This window comes from Phyllostomus discolor, chromosome 8 (assembly GCF_004126475.2).
Source record: "Phyllostomus discolor isolate MPI-MPIP mPhyDis1 chromosome 8, mPhyDis1.pri.v3, whole genome shotgun sequence".
NCBI lineage: Eukaryota > Metazoa > Chordata > Mammalia > Chiroptera > Phyllostomidae > Phyllostomus > Phyllostomus discolor.
The window spans coordinates 83,913,619-83,937,912 of NC_040910.2; the positions used below are offsets into that span (position 1 = coordinate 83,913,619).

A 24,294-nucleotide genomic window follows, 5' to 3' on the forward strand; every position below is an offset into this window, starting at 1 on the left:
TGGAGCTGCCTCCAGCCCTCACACCCACTTACCCTTGTAAGGCTGCACAGCGACCAGCTGGAAACAACATCCCCAGGTCCTTAGGAGGCACTGTGATTTTCTTAGCGGCTGGCTTTGTATCAAGTCCTTAAAACAAACTCCTATGAGGAGTCATCAAATTGCATTTCCATTTTCTTTTATTAGGAAGCCATGTCTGGTATAAAAAACTCCACAATTTCATGGTTTCTTAAAAAGATGTAATTTTGCTTCATTCTTATTCATTTATTTTCATGGTAGACAAAATTGTTTTCCCATAAGAATATAGTCTGACTCTTGCCTTTCAGGTTAATGATCCCCACCCCACCTCTCTTTTCCGTGGCTCCCTAAGAAAAATTAAAGCAACTTGACAATGTTCTGGGTCCTGAAATACCTTCTCTCTTCCCCTTCTTACCTGGATGTAGCCCGTCTGAAATGAATGAAGCAAATGCCCAGGGGCAGATGCAGGGTTGGTGAGACTGGAAGGTTATACAATTTAAGAAGCCCTCTTTAAGAAAAAGAATACGAAAATGCCTTCCTTTTATAATTTCTTATAAAGACATATGGCCATGTAAACATACTGCCCAAGCAAGCGAGATCCCTGAAGCTTAAACTTTATTGGCTTCCGCGGGTACCGTATTGTAACAAATGTCCACCTGCACGATACACACTTGAATTTGCTACTTGTGTATTTGAACACAGGAAATGTAGATCATGACTGCACAGGGACTAGGTGGGAATATACAAGTATAAATATAAGAACACAAGATTACATACTGGGTTTTAAACACACGAACTCAGGTACAGTTTTCTATCTTTGTTGAGTTCCAACATTTCAGAGGCAGGACTGCCTCTTTTCCAGACTTTGAATTGTCTGCCTGCATTTAAATGTTCACTTTCACGGGGAGTTAATCAATTTAATACAAATCATTCACTCAGACAAGCCGACTCAAACACTCTTCCCTGAATTGGACTCATGCTGAGCAATTCCCTATTCTAGAAGCCAGGTGTGATGGGCGGGCGGGAGGAAGGGAGTGGGTGGGGGTAGGGAGCATGTTGCCAGTTGGCAGAGCTTGGCATTATATTTATTTTTTAGGCAGTTCAGATACTGGTCTGGAGGTCTCCATTGAGGAGGGTTCTCTGTGTCTCTGTGGTCTCATTCAGTCGGGATTTGTCCTGCTTACTGTCACTCCGCTCCCCGTCATCAGTGCCGCTCACCTTGACCAAGCAGAGGACGTTCTGGAAGCTCTTCTTGAAGTTATCAGACAGGAAGGCATACAGGATGGGGTTGGCACAGCTGTTAGCATAGGTGAGGATCACAACAAAGTCGAACATGCCTTTAAGGGCTGGAGTGGGACTGATGGCCACAGAAACAGAGGAGACATTGAATATGTAGAAAGGGAGCCAGCAGAAAATGAAGACAGCCACCACTATGGACACCATCCGGGTGACCTTCTTCTCAGACTTTTTCCTCTTGGAGGAACCCACTCGGATTCCAGAGGACTTCACCTTGATGATAATGAACAGGTAACAAAGACAAATGATGGTGAGGGGCACCAGGAACCCCAAGATGAAGGCGTAGATAATGAACCCTGTGTACCATGCCCCGGATTCACCTGGCCAGTTGATGGTGCAGCTGCTTCTCCCCCACTGGTTGCTCCGGAGCCCTGCATATATCATGATAGGCAAAATGACCAGCAGAGAGACTCCCCACACAGCCACGTTGATCATCTTGGCTGTCCGGGGTCTCCTCCACTTGGCCGACTTGATGGGGTGGACCACAGCCAGGTATCGGTCAACGCTCATGACAGTCAAGCAGAAAATGCTGGTGAACTGATTGATGCCATCCACAGTCATGACCACCCGGCAGATGGCCTTGCCAAAGGGCCAGTGGACCAGAGCCACCTGCATGGCCAAGAAGGGCAGACCCAGCATGAAGAGCTCATCTGCGATGGCCAGGTTGAGGATGTAGATGTTGGTGATGGTCTTCATCTTGGCATAGCGGAGGATGACATAAATGACAAGTGTGTTGCCACACAACCCAATGATGCAGACCACAAAATATATGAACGTGAGGACTGCATTGCTGGTCAGATCATAGTATGGCTCTGTCTGGTTTGAGCCGTTGGCTGCTGCCACTGAGCCATTGAGGTCAAATAGAGAGGAGAACAGTGATTGGGTGCCATTGAGTAGGTCATACGCCATATCCATGGCTGCCTTATAGTCTTGGGCTAGTTCCAACCAGCCAAAGAGCTTATTCTCACCTTAGTGGGTCCTGGAGGCAAAGGATCCAATGGAACATCTGCAGGGAACAAAGGAAGATTGGATCATCAGTCAGAAGCTACTTAAGCTCTCATCAGCTTTGCGTGTTTCTGGTTTACCCTCTCAGACACATTCTTCACCCCCAAAAAATGTGTTGTCTTTCCACATCCACATAGAGCAACTAGCCCATTCTTACCAGTGTGCAGAATGGTTGAGTTGATTTTCCCAGTAGTGGGGAAGAGTTTGGGTTAAGCCATTATAGCTTATCTTGTCAACTTGGGTGACGCATATGTAGGGCATGACTATGGCTACAAAAAAAAAAATGTACTTTGATCCCTAAGAAGTTGGCTGGTCCAAACTGTGAAGAGGCAGAGGTTGGGGCAGCCCAGTCTCCGACTTCAGAAGGCACTGACACTGACGTTCTCAGCTTTTCCCCACGAGGAAATCTGCGCCGACCCGCAGACTTCTTTGGAGGCTTTCCATTCTGAAAACTCAGTAGTGGAAAAATCCCAGACTTGAGAAGTAAAATAAACCAGGGTTCCACTGTGGAGCCCTTGTGACTAGCACTTAACTTCTCTGACTCTCATTTGTCAAAATGGGGGTGTTGTGAAGGTTAAATGATGAAATATGTGTGAAAACACCCAGCATTGTGCTGGGCTCATCACCAGAACTCTGGTTATAAATGTTATCTTTCCCCCATTTTTTCCTCTGCCGTCTCCTTTATCTATAATTTATTGAAATCTGCCTACATAATGAGCCAATTCATAGTCTTAAATATTAAAACAATAAAGATCTGGCTTTCATTTTTAAAATGTGTTTTATTTTATTTTTGTTTCTTCAATACTCTATGCTTGGGCTCCTTACGCCTGGGAGAGCTCTTTCCTAAAGTCCCTCAGTGGAACATTCCAGAATGCTTATCTTCCAACACCCCAGAGAGTTCTCCTGTGATCCCCTGATGAAGGACGAAAACAGGAGCCAGGTTCACTCACAGTCATGAAAGGAAGGTTCCAAACACGGATGTGGCCTCATTTATGCCCCTTGATCTTCCTATCCACCCCAGGTGGTGGAGATAATTGTCTCCACTTTACAGATGAGGAGTCTGAGGCTCTGAGCAGTTAACTAACTTGCCCCCATAATTGGTGGAGCTGGGATTTGAACACAGGATACTCAGTGGACCGGATACTCTGCTGCTCAGTGGACTGGAAAACTAGCAGCTGACAATGGGGCTTTGATTTGAAGCAGCCGATTCCTGTCTTACCTCCAAGCTGAGAAGATAATTGTAACTATTGGCTTGGCCTAAGGTATAAAACAATAGCTCATCACATAATTGAATGATTTTTCTACAGGCATTCAAAAACCATCACTGGGGCTTCCTTATTCTGGACACCAGAGATGAACAAGACATGGCTGAAGCCCTCTAGGAGGTGGTACTTCAGGAGGGGACACAGGCAGGGAAGCCAACTCTTCTAGGGTGTGACCTGCATTGAGATATGAAAAAAGGACTGAAGAATGCCTTTCTCTCCCGGGGATTCCAAGGAGACTGAGGCTGGGCCTGGAGTATAGGAAGAATGATGCAAGGAGGGCAGGGAAGGCGGTCATTCCAGGAAGAGGGAAGGTGGCGGAAGGATGGTGTCCTTTAGCACAATGTGGGAATAATTCACTTGGTGGACATGTTTCCCCTGAGTGGGGCACTCTGCCTGGTGCCTGAGTGAAGACTGAAGATTGCCCCTTGAAGCTTGGAGAGACTGCTGATGAATTAAAGGGTGCTCAGCCAGCAGCCAGTACTTAGGGAATCTTGCCCACCTTGGCCTCTGCTTCAGTTTGCACCCCAGGCTTGTTGCTTCTCTGTTCTGTGCTAATTTTCTCACCACACCACTGCCTGTAAAGTGCGGTCTGGGCTTTGTGGCTGACCTTTCCGCAAAGTACTTTGGGGGACCTGGGATTTAATGTCTGCATTGGGTAAAAAGCATAAATTGACAGCGATTAAAAACGGAAGCTGTAAAGAAACCATTTTTTATATCCCTAGATTAACGTGGGTTTTTTCCACTGTCATTTCCAACAGTCTTGTCAGTTACTCTAATTCTACAGACCCAGAATCCTATTTACGCTGCCTGCATTGGAGTGTAATTAATTACTAGCGTTTCCGGGATCCCATCTGTGTAATGTGCAAGGTCACACTCCAAGGTCTGGGTAAGACTGGAGAGTTCTGAGGGGCAGACACTCGGTCAGGTGCTTTTGGGGATTGGGATGCTGATGGTGTGGACATGTGAGTGAGTGTTGGGTGCTGATCTACAGCCCTAACTCTGCCTTTGTGGCTGGAGTCTCACTCACTACGGGGTAAATGTTTTCATGAAATGGGCTGAGAAGTAGCATTTCCCCACTTTTGAGAGAGGAACAGTGGACAGGGTCCATGGTGAAGGCGGCAGAGAAAGTGAGCCGGAGAGTCAGTCTGGAGTGGTAGGGCTCCTCCAAGGAAGACATGAGCTTAAATTGCAGTGAATCTTATTTCATCAACAATCACATTGCCACCTAAGGTCTCCAAGTGAGACCTGCTGCTTTATTAAAAGTAGAGTCCAGGCCCTGGCTGATGTGGCTTAGTGGATTGAATGCTAGCTTGCAAACCAGGGAGTCACTAGTTTGATTCCCTGTCAGGGCACACGCCTGGGTTTTGGGCCAGGTCCCCAGTTAGGGGTGCATAAGAGGCAACCACACGTTGGTGTTTCTCTCCATTTCTCCCTCCCTTTCCCTCTCTCTAAAAATAAATAAATATAATCTTTAATAAAAAAATTAAAAGAGTCCAATGCTGGGCAGTCAACACTTGTCGAATTGTGGTTAAATATGCACAGGAAGTTTGATTTTGTGCTTTTGCATTTTCCAGCCTCAGAATTGTCAGGTACTGGGAATGGCTGGCTGTTGGTGTCCTCAGACCCAGAATCCGGACTCTGTTAGAGAGGGGGTTTACAACGGTCTCAGGCATCTCCCTCTTTTTGCCCAGAGGCTGTGGTTACCCACCTAAGCACTGACCATGGGATGGATACCAGGCACGGGGGTGGAGGGAGCTGTGATCCTAAATTCTACTGTGCTTCCGTTTTCCCTTTCTCCCCAGTGTCTTTTCTATACTCAGCCCCCACCGCACTTCCTTTGGGGGCTGCTAAACACAAACGAATCTCCGGTTGGCGGGAGCATGAGCCTCACTGGCCCTCACTGGCGGGGAGAGACTACAGCCAAGTGCGTGCCGCCAGGGCGCTACAGTGCCCAGGAAAAGCCCAGGAGGCGCTAGCTCGCGAAAGGGTGTGAGCGGGGGGGGGGGGGGGGCGGGTAGGGGGTGGCGGTGAGTCTCTGGATCGCCCAGCGGACTCCCCGCGCTGACACAGAAAATCATCCGCCAGGTCATCCCATCAGCTGGCCCTCTGAGAGAAAGGTTTCCTAAAAGATTCCCGGCCATTTCCAGGACAAGGGGAAGACTGAAGATTATCATGCCAGCATCCCCAGTCTCTCTCCGCAAAGAGGGGTCGAAGCTGTCCTCTCCGCCCCCGCACGCGCCACAGAACCGGACTGTAGATCATTAGCGATGCGTTTGCCGAGGCGGAGAGAGGAGGAACAGAGAGAAGCCCTTCTTTTTCTGCTCCGCCCCCCGGCCCCTCACAGGTTCGGATCTCAGGGTGAGCGCCCGCAGGAACCCTAGCAATGTCTCGCGTCAACCTCGCCGTTTTGCTCTCTTCCCGTCGGACCCGTTTAAAGGCGGCTGGGAGAGAAGTTGTCTCCGTCGCAGCCACCAACTGCACACTCAGCTAGGGGACGAGGACTGGACAAGGGCGCACGCCCCGTTCACTGGCATGCGGCCGTACGGGCACGTCGTTTTCAGTACTGACAATCCGCAGCCCCCCCCCCCCACTCACACCTGGTCACTCGCAGTCGTACCAAAATCACCCCTAAATGGCACGAGGGAAGGGAACCACGCATTGGGACCTGCACTCGGGCACACCGAGGCGCGCACCAGCGTGCAGCGCAGTGCACTCAGGTGCCCAAGTGCATCTCTCTCCCTCCTTCCCTCTCTCTCTCTTGCACACACACGTTCACACACCTTACCTTCGCTTTTCTGTCGCAATCTGCTAGCTTAGCTCACTGGCACCCAGTGGCTGTCCACAGCCCAGCCGAGCGCCTGAGCGCACAGCAGCTTGGTAGGCACCCTGCGCTGGGCGTCCCGACCTGTGGGCTCTGGCTCCCGCCTCGCGCCTCAGAGAGCCCGCGGGGGCCGACACACCCTGAGTGCCGATCCGCCAACGGAGGCTCTGGGCGCGGAGGGCTGCGTCTCCGGGACTGACCCTGTGGAGCCCCGGCCCGTCGGCACATTTCCCCACGCCACCCCCCACCCCGTTACGTCACTGCAGCTTCGCTCCGCCCGCCAGGTCCTGTGGGAGGACAGGGGTGAGCCGAGTGGAGGATCCTTCTGTGGCTGCTGGCACAGCTCACAGGAATGGGGCAGGGGGACCTGCGTGCGGGGGTGTGAAGGGTCAATCAACTTCGGTCTGTTTCCCCAAGGTTCATGGCAGGGACACGCGCTGCTTGCCTTGAGATTTCACGGAATCCGATCTGTTTCATGGAGCATGTTCCGGGCAGCTGGCATGGCTGCCCCGGTAACCCAGAGTCACTTAAGGACCTCTGCCATCTCAGTCTGACAAGTTTGCAGAGCTGCGTCTCCTGTGGGTCATCCCTGGGCACTGGGCATGGGGCACAAGGCCAGGGAGAAAATGCACCTGGACGGGAAGCCCTTCTCCGTGCAGTGACCAACGCGCCTTGGCAATGTGTGAGCCTGCACTTGGGTCCCAAAGTTCAGTGCAGGGAGCAGGCAGAGGCTCAGACTCATTCCAACTGTATCAGCTTTCCACAGCAGGGAGGCGCAGTGGCCACCCAGCCAGGCCCCTTCCTTTACTGGTCAGTGGGCACCTGCTGGTCCCGGCAAGCACAGCACCTCCCCCTTCCTGCTGGGAGGGAGCAAAGGGGAACAAGCAAGAAGTGGGAGTTGTGTCGAATCAAGTTGCAGCTGTTTATTTTTTGACTGTGATGATTCAGCCTCTGTTCCAATAGTTTAATAAGTCATAATCAATCCTGCAGCCTCTCCTTTCTTACCCTCCTCCAAGGACACACACATGCACACATACCACGCTGAGGACACTCAGAGGGTGGGAAACAGAAAGCTAACACCAGCTACGGTTTTCTCTGTGGGCTGAGCTGCCTTTGCCCAACCTATGATCTGATTTCCAGTTCACTGGTGAAAAATTAAAGTCCCCGGCTGTTTAGCAGGTAGGGTGAGCCAAAGAGGTGGTCGAGTGACAGCAGGAGGGAATCACTGGGTAAGGGAGTGGTCAGTAGGGCCAGACAGCATCTTGGGGTCCCCACTGTGAGGGGGGAAATCAGGGCTTTTCATTGGCTTTGTCTTGGAGTTGTTGGTCATAATGCAGGTTGAACTTGTCATCCTGGACCTCTGGGCCAGATGGAAGGTGAGCTGGTGGTCCTCTCCTGTCCCAGCCCATCTGGGAGCAGGGTATCTTTAGGCGCAGGGGCAGGGGCTGGGGCAGGCAGCTTGCCAGAAGAGGGGGCCCTGCGCAGCGCTGGCTGGAAGTGAGAGGATGGAGAGGAGCTGAGCTCAGGAGAACTCTGCACACCCCAGGGACTGGACGCAGCTGCGACAACCGCACCTGCTGCCCCCTCTTGTTTAAAACCAATGATGCCATGGTCTCCAGAAGAAGAGGAGGAAAAGGAAGACCCAGAAAGTGCCCACTCCACCCTTAAATTCCTTTTGCTGGGGCCATGTTATCTTTTCAAAGGTCTTCCGCTGCTGATGCTGAACTCATGTATCCTTTTGAAAAAGTAACCACAGTTTTCTCACCTATATGAGAAGCAGACTACTGCCTCTCCATGGCCCCCCTCCCCTCTATGGCAACCCTGATGGGTCAATGCATGTTTTCCACTTTTCATTTTAGTTTTAGTATGTGTGCCACCCATGAAAACAGTGTGTTCCCAGAGGATCGGCTGAGTAAACCGTCTCCTTTCAAGGCAGCCTGGGTAATTAGGTGGCACCTCTGTATGCCTGATGGTTTGCGACCTCAAGAGTTCCCTAGGTGAAATTTGAAACTCCCCCTCCCCTGGCCTACCATGCTTGAAGGGCAAGGAGAGACCAAAGAAAGAGCACAACACTCCAGATTGGTAGGTGGCAGTTCTAATAAGCAAGGGGACCTACATATGAGGCTTGTCTTGGGAGGCCATATTCTGAGATCTCCTCCATACCTGCCGGTCAGTTTATACAGAACTCATGATGGGGTTCAGTTATGTGTGCCATCCAGGTGGCCTCAGTATATATTGCTCTCTCAAGCCTGAGTCCTTGAAGTGGCTTCTAGTATGGGAACAGTGGGTAGGACAGGCATTCTAAGGACAAGGGTGGGTAGGAGCCTTTGACTGCTGAGGTCCAACTTTCAGGTCACCTGGTGGTCACGTCTTCTCAATGACCTCCTCCAACAAGGCTCTTTATCTCGGATTATCAGATACAGTGAAATATCCGTTGAAGCCCCTTTCCCCTCCCCCCATAAGTCAGGGTGGGTGGGCCCAACCTGGGAAAAGGTCTCCACCCTCCCTCTGCCCCAGGCACATCTGTCTCTCTGTGGCAGGGCTGGATGAATGGGGTCTGAAAAACTGAAAAACGATGACGTTGACAGCAGAAAATGTGTAATTAAAACAAGTGCTAATTTTTTCCAGATAACGTTGGCCTCCGCCCCTCTGCCCCACCCCCCATATACCCAAAGCCCTCAAAAGAGTTATTTGTCGCCTGCACTCTGCAGCCACCCTCAGGCTCTGGTCCCCTATTTGACTCCTAATGGCTCTCCTTTTGGCTTCGCCTTCCACCTGCTGAACGAAGGCTGCGAGGTCACACTGCCGCCACCTCTCCTTGCCTTCAGCTTGCTTAGTAACTAAGTAACCAAGCCTTGAGCCAGAGAAATAGAGGGGTTGGGGAGCAGATAACCTCTGCACCGGCGTGTTTGATATCTTTAAAGCAATTAAATAATACCCTTCCCTCTTCCAGCAGTTATCAGAGAGACAATAGACAGCAGGAAATTAAGAACAGGAGCAGGACAAAGGGCCAGGCTGGTGCTTGGCATGGAACACGGGGAGATGCTGCTCACGGGTCACTCTCTCGGTGAGAAGTTCACAGCCTAGCAGCGCCGAGATAAATACACAGTCCCAAGTAGGTCAGTGTGTCTCTTAGTGGCTTCATCAGTGCGATGGGGGAAATTGTCACCCTGCAATCGGTTCAGTGGAAGGAAGGCTCACCATGGGGCCTCGAGGAAGGCAGGAGAGCCAGGCAGGAGGGCTGGACCCGGCTGGGAACAGGGAATGCCAATCCAAGCAGCCAGTGTGGTTTTTGTTGTCCCCGTGGGAATGCCAAGGAGGAGGTTTTCCTTTTCCATTGCCGTGAAGAGAGCAGCGCTCCTGCTGTGGAGAGCGCACCTGTGTGCAGGGGGAGAGAGGGTCCCCAGAGTCACGATCGCATTACCGGGACTTCTTGGGTCGCTCCTGTTTTCAGCTGTTCTGTCCCTTGTCACCCACAAACCATCTGCTTTTTACCAAAAATTGAGATGTAAGCTTCCACATCTTATCTCTGAGACTACACCTTGTACTGGTGGCCTGAAAAATCCTTTCTGACATCATGGGTCCTGATGTTTAGTTTGGAAAATGTGGAATATGGTCATTAGACATTAAAACAAATCTTGGCCATTAGGCACAGTAGATTTGATGACCTCTACATACAGAGGGGTCAATGTGAGGATCTTTCTTCGCTCCTCTTTTCCCCACCCCTTGACAGGTAGGAGTCTGGCTGGCCACTTCACTGCTTTTCTCCATCAGCGTCCCCAGGGAACACATTGGCCAAGAGAGTGAGCAGGTGTTAGCATCTCTCCGGAACCGCCTCAAACAAGTCTAGAATTGGGATCATGGTTAGAAGACACCATGGCTTAGGTATGATTCCTTTTTTCCCTTCCCTTCCCCACTTTGGCAGACATACACATAAGCATAGAATCTGGGAGTCAGAAGGGACCTTCGAAATTCTCAGGCTTGTGCCCTGCAGCCCATCATCACACTGGAAAAGACACTGGACTCAGAGAGGCCTGCTCATTTACCGAAGGTCGCCCAGCTAAAGAGAAGGAAAGTCCAGAAGTTGAATCAGCTCTTCTGGATTGCAGGCACAGGGCCCTTCCACAGGGACACCACCCCTCTGGTGACCAATGGCTGTGGCTTTCATCCTGGCCCTAGTCCTTCATCAGTCCCTTGACAAGGGAGTCAGAAAACACACTGCAGGCCCCTCTGCGATTTTTTCCAGGCTGTGCTTCCTAGAGCATTGGCTCTACAAGAGACGCTGTAGAAAAAGGGCACCAGAAGTCTGGGAGACACCGCATACCCTTGCCCTCCCTTGTGGAGCCACGAGCCTCATTAGTAACACTCACACAGCGAGCATTTAGTAAGTATCCGTTATGTACACGGGGGAGCTGATTGTTTCAAGCATCCCTTACCTCATTTAATCCTCTCTGCCTCTGAGGTACATGCCATTATTACTACTAATATTGTTATTTTAAGAACTCTTGCAGTGAAGAAACCTGTTCATCTTAAACTCTTCTTGATGAAAAAGCCTTAATTGTTTTAAAGCTGTTCTTGCTTGCTCTTTTCTTTTCAGTTTATCCCTCAGGGTGTCTGCTGATGAGATCAGACTGAGCCAGGTACCCAGCCTGTGGCGCTCTCCTGCTGTGTCACCTGCCCCCGCCCCCTTCCCAGTCCCACCAATGCTGGCTCTCCTGATTAGCCTGCTCCTGGCCAAGCTTCTATCTGCAAAAGGGGACTTGCCTTTGGCTTTGGTTCACAGATGCACAGAAGCTCAGTGGGTCTCTGAGAGCACCAGGCTCAGGGCTCACAACCAGGCTACACATCAGAATCATGGGACAGTTGTAAAAATGAAAGATGATGCCTTGACTGTTGTGGCTCCATTGGCTGGGTATCATCCCAAAAAGGAAAAGGTTGCCAGTTCGATTCCTGGTCAGGGCAGATGACTGAGTTACGGGTTCAGTCCCCAATCGGGGCATGTATGGGAGGCACATTGATGTTTCTCTTTCTCTCTCTCTCCCTTCCTTCTCCTTTCTCTAAAAATAAATAAATCAAATCTTTAAAAAAATAAAGACAAAAGATGTTGTGGTCCATCCTTAGCGATTCTGATGCAATGGACCCAGGATTGGGCCTGGATAATTTTTTAAATCTCCTGGGATGACTTGAATGTCAGCCAGAGCTGAGGACCACTGTGGGTGAAACATGCATTTTGGAGGCGCAGGGGCTTTGGATCAGGGAAATAAAAAGTCTGTGCTGGGCCAGACGCCCTGGCCCTCAGCCTGTTTAGTCCAGGCCCACGTGGACTCACGGCGCATCCCATGGTTCCGGGAATCCCGTTGCTCAGGTAAAGGGAGCCCCAGGCAAGGTCTGCGCCAACCTTGAGAGCTTCTGCTCTCCTGGCAGATGGAACCAGAGATTTCCTTCAATAGGGAAAAGCCCTGTTGAGTAGCCCACACCCTGGTTTTCTAGGGAGACGTTGGGTGAGATGGGGGCAGGATCTCGGCAGGGGCCCACTGTGTCTTGTAGGAGCCGGTATGCGACAGCTCATGAGAGGGGGGCAGTGGCTGCCCAAACGGGCCGGAACCCGACGACGGGGCTGGTAGTGACTTCGTTGGTCTTTAGAGCAGGGAAGAGCACAGCTGGGTGTCCCTGCACTGGACTGCCCTCCTGTTTCTGGGCTGTCCCCTCCCAGTGTCTGTACATCTGGCTGTCACCAGCAGCCTGGGGCCTTGGTGAGGAGTCCCACCACATCCTTTCTCTACTGATAACTCCTTCTGGCTATGGATGTCCTCCTTGTCCTTTTCTTCCTAGTGGCCAAATGAGAATTCAGCCTTAATGAGACATAGAATAGTTACATTTTGAAAAGGATTTGGGGAGGCACAAGGCCATCGGAGAGGATCTCCCGTGGAGATGCTGGCCTGGTGTCTGCACAGGGGTCTGCCCTGCGAGAGGCGGCTCTCTGACAGCAGAGGGTGTAGTTCTCTCTCCCAGGGTCAAGAGTTCCTGTGGCTGAAGGGCCTCTGTCCTCCAAGAAAGCAAAGTAACTACAGCTGATTTAAATCGGCTCCAAAGAGGCTGCAGTTCCTTTGCTGGCCCCAGGGTGGGGTGAGTGCACAGAACTCACCACCCCTTGGGAATTGAGTCTTGCTGGATGGGGCCCCCGCCTTTCTTTTCTCCTCTTTCTTCCCTCCCCATCCTCACGTTAGTCCAGGGATAAGATGTAGCCCTGGTAGAACTGAATTGATCACAGGGCCTGGGATCCATCATTTGCAGCAGGCTCTGGAATCTTCCAGAAGAGGCAGACTCTGCCTGCCTCCCCTTCCATAGTAGGTGTGTCCCCTCTGGCATCACTGATAAGGATAATCTCTTTTGTCCTGGGCCCCTGCAGGACTGCAGGGTGGTCTTACTGGGAATGAGGCAGCCGTAGCTTCCTGGGCTGAGATGATGAGGTGCTGATGGCAGGTGCACGTCCTGAAAGGGGAGGATCTATGTGGATTTGGAAAACGGCCTTGAAGATCTCTCTCAGGCAGCTTGGTGCCTGTTCTGGGGCTGCGTGCTGAAGTCCTAGTGAGGCTGTCACTGAGTGGGATGGAAGTGCCTGGAAGGTAAAGAGGACAGAGTTTCCTTCCTTTCTGTAAGAGGAGACCCATGGGTTCCAGCTGCAGTGACAGGAGGGCCTTCACCAAACTGGGTGAGGTCCCAGTGAGGAGACTTGGCCACTTTCCAGCTGTGAGAGTGGAGTGGCGACTCTTCCCTTGTGGGAGAGCCAGGCTGTCGGCTGTCTGCTGGCTCGGCTGCCAGTCCCCGAGCTTCGCAGTGCCTGCCCACACACCCCCTGAGCAGGTGGCTGGCCGGGGGAGGGGGAGCGGAGGCTTCCAGGCCCCACGAGTCATTGTGTGTGCTCCTCTAACTCTCACAGTCCCCAACACTGCTCTTCCTCCTCCTCCTCCTCTTCATCCTCTGCCCTCTCCCCCACCCCACGCTCCTGTAGGCTGATCTCTTCTCTGACACATTGGCCCTGTGGCTGCTGCCAAAAACTAATGCCTCTGTGCCACTTCAGACCACCCATTCTCTGTTCCTGGCAAGACCCTTTTATTTGGGGTCGTGAAGCATGCCAATTCCTGGGTTTTGTTTCCAGCCTGCTGGAACATGGAACCTTTTTGAATAATTGAGATTCAGGGCTCAGGAGGTATTTTTGCTCCTAGTAGAGATGGGGAGGCTCATTGTGGGGTCCTAACCCAACCAGGCGGAGCAGGTGGCTGGGGAGGTGGGTCTCGGTATCCCTGAGGGACATCGCAGAAGGAATCCCTTTAGCGTTCTTTTAATAACAGACTCATTTAAACAGAACTTAATTTTTTTCACGCAACCTTTTTACATGTACATGGCATATACAAATTTCAAACTACTTAGTAGAATATGGCTGGTTCTAAAAATTAGACTCATCCCTTAAAAATGATGATTTGGCACCAACAAGTCTATTCTAAACATTCTGCTTTGGATTCTAAAGTGAAATTTTCAGAGAGGAGTTCTAAAAATGGTTTGGCAATGGTGATATGGAATGCACAGTTAGTGTTCCAAGATGGGCACTTTTTAGCACTACTTGAAATCTGTTAGACTATTTAGAAATAGTCCTAACTCACTTCGATGTAAAGTTCTGATGTTGTTGGCACAAAGAAACCAACCAAAAACATAACACAGGCACCGGACAGTGGGTCCGTGCTTCTGAATATTACTCTGCACGTGATTCTCCGGTGGAAGCATGTCCATCCCTCCATTCATCCTCTACCCAATAAACGAAAAGGCCTATGAGAGAAAAGGGGAGAAACTTATTTCCTAAGCTCTGCGATCAAACTTCTGACTGCGTTCTCTCAGGGGGAGGGGCCTCAGATTCCCCACCTCAGGTCCTAAATCCTTAGCAAGTGCTCCAAAAGCATTTGATGGGCCTCTGTGAACCTCTCAGAAATCAGATGCCCTTTTTTCATAGACTCTTATATCCTACACAGGAAAGAGACTATAAAGGGTCGCCATCTGTACGACTGTCTGTCTCTGCTTTTGGTGTCCTGCCTCAAAGCTGACTCTCCAACCAAAAGCAATTAGTGGGGCCTCACTTTCCAAGAATCAGCTGCATTTCCTCGGAGGGGCAGGGGTCAGTCCTGGAGCCTGGAGTAGACAGCCCGTCTGGGGGCTCCAATTGCTCATCCTGGTTGATCTCCTCTAACAGGGAGCTGTTCTCTACAATCTGAAGTCCAGAGGGCAAGTAAACTGTCTGCGGATAATGCGTGCTGATCTTTAGTACTCGCTGGTAGAGGGGCTTGTTTGGCCAGTGAAATCTTTTTCTTTTTCATTTAATTTTATTTCTATCAAGGGGTGTGTGTGTGTGTACACACACATACATGCATATACCAAATAGTAGGACTAAGCCTCTAATGAAAAACAGCAGAGTACACCCATGTCCATTTCTGATACATTCTCTAAGGGCGAACACTTCCAGTCCTCTCGCTGTTTTTCTACTTATTTAACTTCCCATGTTTATCACGACACACTTATGCTTCCATTTCTTGATTTTTCTGTTTTAGCGTCTTTCCCACTTCCTCCTATAAAAAATCTCCAACTACCCATTCGCACAATGAATTCCCTGCCCTCTGCCCCTCAATATAGTTAACATCCTTTTTTGTCAAATCAGTGGTCACTGTTTTCATTATTGTAACTGTGTAAATATGACTTAAAGCTGAGGCAAGCACTATTCTCTGCTGGCCTCTTCTTTGTTGTAAAGGCTTTTGTTTTCCCTAGAGTTAATGATTACCTCTTAAACAAAAAAAAACTTGCTTACTTTTCTATGTTACTCTCTGTAATTCACCCCCAAATTCTGACGGAGTTGGAAGTCACATTGCTTGGGACCAACGACAGGAGCTGAGACTGGAGAGGCGATGGTGCCCGAGCTCTGTGTGTTGTGCGAAGAGTTTGCATTTTATGCTGAAGGCAATAGGGGGATTTTGAGGATTTTATCAGGCGTGTGGTGGGACCCATTTCTTCTACATGGAGACCGCTGGCCTGAGCCTGGAAGGGTTGATCCAACAGGGGTGGGGGGTGGTGGCAATTTCTGGCTGCAGTACCTGGATGGGTGGTGGTACCGTTTACTGTGAGAGGACTAGAGGAGGAGAGCACACCGCGGACAGAAAACCGAGTTCCGCTTTGGGGCCCTGAGTGTAGATGCCTGCAGGCCAGCTAGCGGAAGTGCCTAGCAAATGGTTTGGTCTATGGGTCTGGTACCTTGAGGGAAGAAACAGAGCTAGACATTTACATTTGGGAATTATCTACAGATAACCGTTGGAAGTGAGGGAGTAAATGAAGTCACCAGGAGAGAATGGAAGGGTGAGATGAGAATGAGGGAATGTCACCATTTAAGAGATGGGTCCTACCAGAGAGAGAGGGAGGGAAAGGCAGGCAGGGAGTCTGATTGTTGTCTTGGGTGGCTAGAGGAGCGTCGCACAGGGTGGGAAGTGGGAAGTAGGATGACGAAGGGGAAGTCACTGGTGCCTTGCGAGGTGGTGTGGGCCAAGGGCAGATGGCAAGGTGTTCAGGAGGGAGGAGGTGAGGACAGAGAGGTGGCAGGTGGAGTCAGTTCTTTCAGCAGCTGAGTGAGAAGAGGAGGAAGAAGCCACGGTTAGTGGAAAGCATATGGCTGAAAAGAGTTCCCCCCTTTTTTTAAAGGTGATGAGTATTATGTGTATGTAACAGGAAAAAGAAAGAAGGAGCGGGAGATTGAAGAGGTGGGAAGGAAGATGGACTTGGACAGCGATGGGGCTTCTCTTGCTTTGTGTCTGGAGGAGCTCTTCCACATGGGAAGCAACTGCAGTTGTTGGCAGGTGTGTGGGTGTGGATGTGGGCGCATGTGGGAGAAGCAGGAGGAATTTGAAAAATTTTTTTGCCCAGAAGTCATCCTTATAACCAATACTTTGTTGATATTTACTCAATTCTAGACACCACCTTTCTTGCTGGGGACAAGGAGATGGAAAACACACCCCGACTTGTGGGGCAGACAGACATAGATAGACAAGCAAGTGGAATGTTGGGGGGATCCTGCCTGTGCCTGGAGTGCGGTGGGGTCAGGACTCCCTCACCAGGTGATTGGTGCCCACCCCGGAGTGAGGTCTGAAAGGATGAGAAAGAATTTTCCAGGAGGACAAGGTAGGGGGAAGCACACACTTGGCCATTGTTTAAGCACACATCTGTTAACCACAAATATTTATTAAGCACCTGTACAGGCTAGGTACTGTGCACCCTGGATGTGAAGACAAGTGAGATGCCCTGCCCCCTGGGCAGCATACAGCATCTGGTGGAGACATGCAGATGGTTTCATCGCAATGTGCTAACTGTTCTGACAGTAGACCGGGTGTCCTTTGAGGGGTATAGAATGTAGTTTGGTGTGGAAGGAAAACAGAGTGTGGGAGAGGGAAAGGCAGGCACGTCAAGGTCAAGGTTTAACGGGTCTTAGGTCCTGTTGTATAATGGGTTGGCTTCCTGGACTGCCTGAAGGTTGTGGGTCAGAGTGCTGTTTTTATACATGGTCTGGCCATTGTCTGTTTGCATGCTCAATTTCTTACAAATTAAGATGAGGTCATTAGGGTGGGTGCTAGTCCAGTATGACTGGTGTCTTTATAAGATGAGACACAGACACACAAACATGAAGGGAGAAGGCCATGTGACCATGGGGGCAGAGATTTGAAGGAGGCATCTACAAGCTAAGGAACACCAAGGATTGCCAGCAACACCGGAAACTAGAAGAGGCAAAGAAGGATTTTCCCTAAAGCCTTGGGAAGGAATATATTCCGGCTGACACCTTGATTCTGAACTTCAGGCCTCCAGAACTGTGAGAGAATACATTTCTCCTGCTCTAAGCCATGAGTTTGCGGTCCCCTGTTATGGCAGCCCTAGGAAACCAAGTGGATGTCCTGTGGGATGTTAACTGCGGGAGTTTCCTGTGCATGTGGCATGTGGGCCACGGGCATCAGCTGGACCAGGTGGCTTCCCAACGATGTTGATCCCAGGCCCTTTGACATACCTCTGGAAGTGGAATCTCTGGAGAGGGGGGCTGGAGAAAGGAGCTGGACTGTAGCAAGATTCCCAGAAGAGATTGTTTGTTTGTTTATTAGTTTGTTTTGTGGTGAAGGAGGAAACTATTCACTGCAAAATGGCTCAACTGTGCAGGCCCCTCTCCTGCTAGACAGCTCTGCCCCGCTCCTCCATGGTGTGCTCTGCACTGCGCTGGGCTGCTCTGCTGTGCTCTGGGCTGCTCTGCTCTGTGCCAGTCTGCACTGGGTCTCTCTAGCCTGCTCCGCTCTGCTCCAGCGAGACCTCTTCGGTGTTTCCACCCCACCAGAAAAATGCAGTCCTTGGTGGAAAGGGAAAGTGGGCTCCCCCAGCTGATTCTTACCCTCACTAAAGTTCTAGAATTATCTGTGTTCATGGGGAGTCAGGGGAGGATTTGAGAGCAGGAGTAATGCCATCAGACTGTGCCTAAAAAAGATTATCCTATGGGACAAGCAGTATGTTTCTTCAACAGATATTCTACAAGGATCGCAGAAAGGCAGGGGGTGGGGGTAGTGTGTATTAAAAATGTCTGAAAAGACCTAGCAACAAATTTAGTGACAGAGCCTGGTCCCTCTGTCCGTGAAGCACTTGAGTGCCACACACGTTCCAGTTCTCGGAGGAGCCCTCTGACCCGCCCTCACACCCCCACGACAGACATGTACCCCCTCTTTTGTATGGGGAACACGTTTTGCTTATAGGTCCCATGCAATCAGCTGTTCCTTTTGACTTTGGTCTCTCCATTGGTCCTCAAGCGTCAGTGAGGACCAAGAATGGCCTGGGACACTGGTCCAATGCCAGTGCTCCTAAATTTATAATGGAGAAGGGCCCAGGAATCTACACTTAAATAGTCTCCCCAGGTGACTTTTCTGAGGTCAGCCAGCTCCTGGCAATGAGCACACGAATAGATGAGCCATGACTGCTGTGATCCTATTGGTGGGTAGGATCCACATCCTCATTTCCCCTTTTCCTTTCTCTCATATGCTTGTCACCTGTTTTAGCCTGTCTGGGCTGCCATAAGAAAACACCCCAGACCAGAGGGCTTACACAACAGATGTTTATTTACTCACATTTCTGGAGCCCCATAGTCCAAGATCAAGGTGCTGGTAAATTCATTGTCTGGTGAGGACTCTCTTCCCTGGCTTGCATGTGGCCTTCTTGCAAGAAGGAGAGAGAGATCATCTTTTTGTGTGTGTGTCTCTTCTTATAAGGGCACTAATCCCATTCATGGGGGCTCCACCCTCATGACCTAACTGTCTCCCAAAGGCCCCACCTCCAAAACCCATCACAATGGGGATGAGGGCTTCCATGTGGATTTTGGAGGGATGCAGATGTTGAATCCAAACCATCACCCAGGGAGGAGATTGAAGCTTCAGGACATTATTTTTTGGTGTGGTGGGGTGGGGGGGGGGTTAAGGATGGTGGAAAAAACCAGTCTTGTGCCTTGCTCCTCTTATCCATCCTCATTGCCCTCCTCCTTCCCAGGCCCCACTTCTATCCACACCCACTTTACTGGTGAGCATGCTCATAGAAACACATCTCTTCTTAAAAAAATTATTATTCTTTAACTATGAAATAATTGCATGTTCAAAAAACATAACTTGGAAACCATAGAAAGGCTCAGAGTAAAAATACCAAAACCCTGGGAGATCCCTTACCCAGACCCAGCCTCTGTGAAAATGCTGCACATGGCCTCCCAGTCTTTTCCATGGGTGGCATAGCTTTCTATAAACACACGCTCTTCCTCCCAGTGCACCCAGCAGCTTGGTTTCCTCAGTGCTGCTCCCCCCCTTGGTGCCCCAGTCTGTGGGATTCCACACTCATCTGTGCAGCCCACCAGCTGCCTGCTTCCTGGCTCGCTCCTTCCACAGGAACCACTATGTTTGGGGACACACTGCAAGCTAATGACAAGTGCTTTTCTGACAGCACTTAATACTCCGTCTTCCTTTTTCTTGTCTGAGGAGTGGCATCTTCTGTATTAATTTTGTAAGATTTGGCATAGCAACTGAGAAAGGTCCAAGACCTAAATGCACTCTGCTAATGGAAAATGAAACAGCCCTGCAAGGGCTATGTTCCTTTGTCCCTCTATTGCCTGAGTAGAGATTGAAGTCTACAGACAGGTTCTGTCCAGTCTCTTGTTAAAAACACAGAGGCTGGCACCCACTCCCTGCGGTCCTCATGTCTGATGTTGCCAAATGTCACCCGGGCACAGTGACTGGGGAGAGTTATGGTATTTTATCTGGGGGTAACAAACATGGGCTGCTTGGGAACCAAAGCAAATCCTGTTTCCATGCAAATGCAGCTTGTACTAAACACCTGCCGGGACAGAAGCACGGGGGCTGCTCTTCCCAGCAAACTGCTCCCTTTGACAGAGCGTTCTTCAAAGGAACCCTGGGAGTGACCGGAGCAGCTGTGGACAAGGCTCACCTCTGAAGGGCTGGGGCGTGTGGCCCTTTCTGTTGAGTCAGGGAGGCAGGAAGCCGGGCAGCATGGTCTAGATATCAAAATGTAAGGCAGAATAACAGCCCCTTTGCTTGCTCAACATTGTTGGCAAAGCCATGCTTTGTTTTGTTTTTTAAAAAGATTTTATTTATTTATATTTAAAGAGAGGTGAAGGGAGGGAGAGAGGGAGAGAAACATCAACTGTTTGCCTCTCATATTCCCCTAACGAGGTGCCTGGTCTGCAACCCAGGTGTGTGCCCTGACAGGGAATCGACTGGCAACATTTTGGGTTTTAGAACGACACCCCATCCACTGAGCCAAAGCAGTCGGGGTGGCCAAGCCATATTTTAGAGTCATATTTAGCAGTCCTACCAGAGATGGCAGAGTGGGTGCGGATGAGGATACGGGTACTCGCTCTATGCTCTCCCTGCTCCTCGCCCAGCGATGTTGCTTTAGGTGCAGAGTTCCATCCAACCCTCTAAACACAGGACAGGCCACAAGCTCCCTGGGAAAATAACTCCCACCCCCCACTTCAAGAGATCACTGACTTGCTTCTGTTCTGGCAGCCAGTTAACGCAGACCTGGGGCAGCTCCACTGGGAAGCCCAGGCTCTTTCTCCAGGCTCTTGCTCTGATCTTTTTCATGGATCACTGAAAGAGCCCAAGGTGAGAGACTCAAGGTCATCCCAGAAGTCCAGAGAGAATGTTGTTACCTCGAAGCTAATAGAAAGGCCTCAAAGTGAACTGTGTCCAGGAAGCAGATTTGAAAGAGGACACGACCCCCACCCCCAACCCCCAGGGGCTCCGGGAGTCCAGTGGTGGTTCTGGAGGAGGGGATGGCTGGGCACAGGAGGGTAGTGCTTTGTAGGGTGGCCACTAACAGATGATCCAGGAGCCATTTCAACTTCATCTTCCTGACCAGCTGTCACTAGGAAAACGTGCCCTAGGCTGAAAAGGAGCCAGAGAAAGGAGGAGAGAGAAACCAGGCACCCAGAACTTCTTTATTTTTTATGTCCCTCACCCCCACCCATTGCCAGATGATGATAGTCTTCTTGGGGTATGGACAGCAAACAGGAGTCTTCCAAGCCAACCATGTGTGGGCTTGCTGGGCTCTAAGGTGCACATCTCCAATCAGTGATTCATTTGTGTCACCCCTGCCTACACCCATAGGTCATCCCTCTGTGGTCCATCTGTGCTAGGCTGCTGTTTGCACGTGCTAGTGCTGGACCGGTGTCCACCCAGCAGGTGACTGCGGGACCCAAAGGGGAAGCCTGCCTGATGGTCATGTTGCTGGGCGATGCTGGACGGGTTTCCCATAGATCCGTAAGTAAGCTCCTTGCAAAGCCGGGTCTCTTCCCACCCAGTGTCCTGGGAGCACTTTCTGTGTCAGCTCAGTGATGGAGGGTCTCCAAAACTCAAACACGAGATCTGGTCAAAAGCACTTGGGTTGAGAGGACAGCACTGTGTTCGTGGCATGTGTGGTACGTGTTTGAATTGATAATTGTGGTGGACCACGGGGGCCATTTAACAACATTTTACAAACTTTTTTAAAAAGTATTTTTTTCTTTTTTGCAATAGGAAAAAAACCCCAAACTATATAAAACTAGAGAAAAAACATCAGATTAGTCTAAAATTTTTTGGCATGCGGAGAGTCTTAAAAATTGCCAGCCCATTTCCATCTCATCATTCCCCCTTCACTGTCTTGGCAGTGCTTTGTCAATTTTAAAAATTTGTCAAGCCCTTACAATAGCCAAGTATATATTTATGTCTTACATTGGTAATTATGTTACTTTGTAATCTACCCTAATTCATTTTAATGAATTGATGGACAGTAAGGTTCTTTCTAACTTAGAGCTGGAAATAATTGGTTAACATATTAACCAGACAATAAACCAGAAGTAAAAATCAACAAGGTAGAAAAAAATAAAATTGTGGACAAAATAAAGTGTTATAAAACCACTTCAGGAAGTTCTAGAATCACTAATCCTTGGGGAAAGCACTGGGACAGTAACTTGGATCACACTGTCAACCAAATTGCCTTGTATGGGATATTCATCTCCTGAAAACTGCCTTCTGTACCGGGAATATCCCCTTTGGGAGAGAAAGCTCACCTCTGGAATAACCAGGTGTGGGATTGCCCAGCCCCCATTAAAACTGGGGTGTGGGTGCTATAGCCATCATATGTGCTTACTCGTGGCTTTGGATGAGAAGCTGGTGGCAGAAAGAAGTCAGGACTAAGCTGAGTCCATTCTTATGAGGGTGACAGCAACAGCAGTGATTACGTCCAGGTTCCAGAAGGTATGGGGGCAGTGATTTTGGAAATGGTGTCCAAGGGCCTGGGGTGCAGGGTCCAGGTTAGTTCTATGGTGTCATCATAGGATGGCACCTGGCTGTTTGCCTCTGTTCCTCAGGAGTATTCTGCGGGCTACTCAATAACCATTTCATAAATTACATTTCTATTTAAATAAATCAGAGTTAGCTTCTATTACATACAACTGAAAACTGATAAATGCACATGTGCTATCATTTATTTCCATATATTTACCATGTATATCTTTAATGCAATAAGTTCTTTAAACAATAAAATGATATTAGGGCCAGGAAATGCATTAAAGATCAAGAGAGATTTTCAAAGTTTTGGGGCTTTAAAAATTAATACAAGATATTTGCATGATTTATAATTTATGAATGATTTAAGCTTGAATTTTATGGAACTCACTGGAAAGTATTCTACAGGGATCTTTTTATTTTATTTTATTTTATCTGAGCTAATAAATTGGGTCATATAGCTATAGATTCTAAGGGCCATGAAGGTTGAGATGAAAACATTACTTATAATAGTTTCCCAAGTGGGGGTGCATTTACATAATTGTAGGAGTTTCATCTTGAGGTCTTTAGATTTTCCATGTTGCTGCAATTCTAGCCCATTTAGCCCTATACTATATTATTAATAACTTATACTTGCACGCCATTGAAATCTCCATGTTTGGGGAATATCCAAGAAAATGAAAAAATTCTTTTTACAGCCATTCTTTTCTCTGCACAAAAGTATAAAACTGCATATACGTGCACTTAGGTCAAGGATTTTGTGATTTTTTTACTATATATTTTATTAGGGTTTTGCATGAGGTTAGTGAGGGAAGTTCAAAGGCTATAATCTAGAATGCAGGGAGTTGTTCACACATGCAGCAAGGATCCTTTCAGCAAACTTTCCCTGAGTCATTCTGAACGTCTCCGCACCTCCCTGCTCTAGGTGCTGAGGCCATGAATTATTTACTGTTAAGTTAAACTCCAACAGAACCTCCCCCCCCCCCCCCAAAGAACTATGGCTTAAATTAGGTAGGACAAGTCTCTAAGTAGACCATGACTGGTATTGTATCCCACAGTGGTAGTGACCCAGGCTCCTCCTGTCTTGTGACTTTGCTAGTGGTTGCTTTCATCCCTGAAGTCCTTTATAGTCCAAGAGGGTCACTACAAAGAAAGCCATTTCATAGTATTCTTGCCAGCAGGAGAGGAAGCAGAGAAGAGCCAGCTTTCTCCTTTTAGGAAACTTTCTGGTTAGAGCTTAGTCACATGACTTTGCATAGCTGCAAGGGATCCTGGGCAATGTAGTCCTTATCCGAGGTGGCCACGTGCCCAGTTAACATTGAGATTTCTTTTTTCTTTTTTGAGGGGATGGGGGATGGGAATCAAAATACAAAATATGAAATTTATCTCTGACAAAACAGGACTAGAAAGTGCTATTTGGACCAAGGTCAACATAGGCAATATGCTTCTTCCCATCTTGAGCAGAACTTGTCCATCCAGGTAGGGATGGAGCTTCTGAGCATTGGCGGGCCCATGACCCTGCGCCTAGTGCAAGGCAGAGTCTGGCCTGGTGCTTGTTGGCTGGAGGAGGGAAGAACCACTGTGTCCTGAGGATGAGTGGCTGAGACTCTAGAGCAAAAAGAGCCCAGGCTGAGCCACACATATTCCTTTGTCTTTTCCTTATAATATTGAGCTTTCCTTAATTAAGAATGAAGAGGAGAATGGATTCCTGAAGACCACCAGCTGTGTTAACCCCAAGCAGTTATAAAGAATAAGATGAGTTCATTTTCTGAGGGAAGAAATCCACATGCATGGCTGTTAACTACCATGCAATGTATAAAACATGTTAATATTGACATATTCAAAGGGCTATCAGAAGGTAGGAAGGGAGAGGCAGCATGGTAGAAGTCCATCAAACCTGGTCTAGAGTTTGACTACCTGGGTTTGAATTTGTTTGACATCTCTTAGGTGTGTGACTTTGGGCAATTTGCTCACACCCACTGCTTGCTTCCTCAGGTTGCTATATAAAATATGG

At 49.2% G+C, this 24,294-nt stretch overlaps 2 protein-coding genes across 2 annotated transcripts in view; one reads left to right on the forward strand and one right to left on the reverse strand.

Moving 5' to 3' along the window:
• The window catches only part of SLC39A11 (solute carrier family 39 member 11), a 324,919-nt gene that overhangs the window by 16,092 nt on the left and 284,533 nt on the right, over positions 1–24,294 (forward strand). The gene's annotated exons all lie outside the window — the stretch shown is intronic.
• On the reverse strand, positions 159–6,625 carry SSTR2 (somatostatin receptor 2). The gene is made up of 2 exons (XM_028520181.2): positions 6,367–6,625; positions 159–2,317 (listed from the first exon to the last, which is right to left on the reverse strand). Exon 2 carries the CDS (start codon positions 2,224–2,226, stop codon positions 1,117–1,119), a length of 1,110 nt encoding a protein of 369 aa, XP_028375982.1. The 5' UTR covers positions 2,227–2,317; positions 6,367–6,625; the 3' UTR covers positions 159–1,116.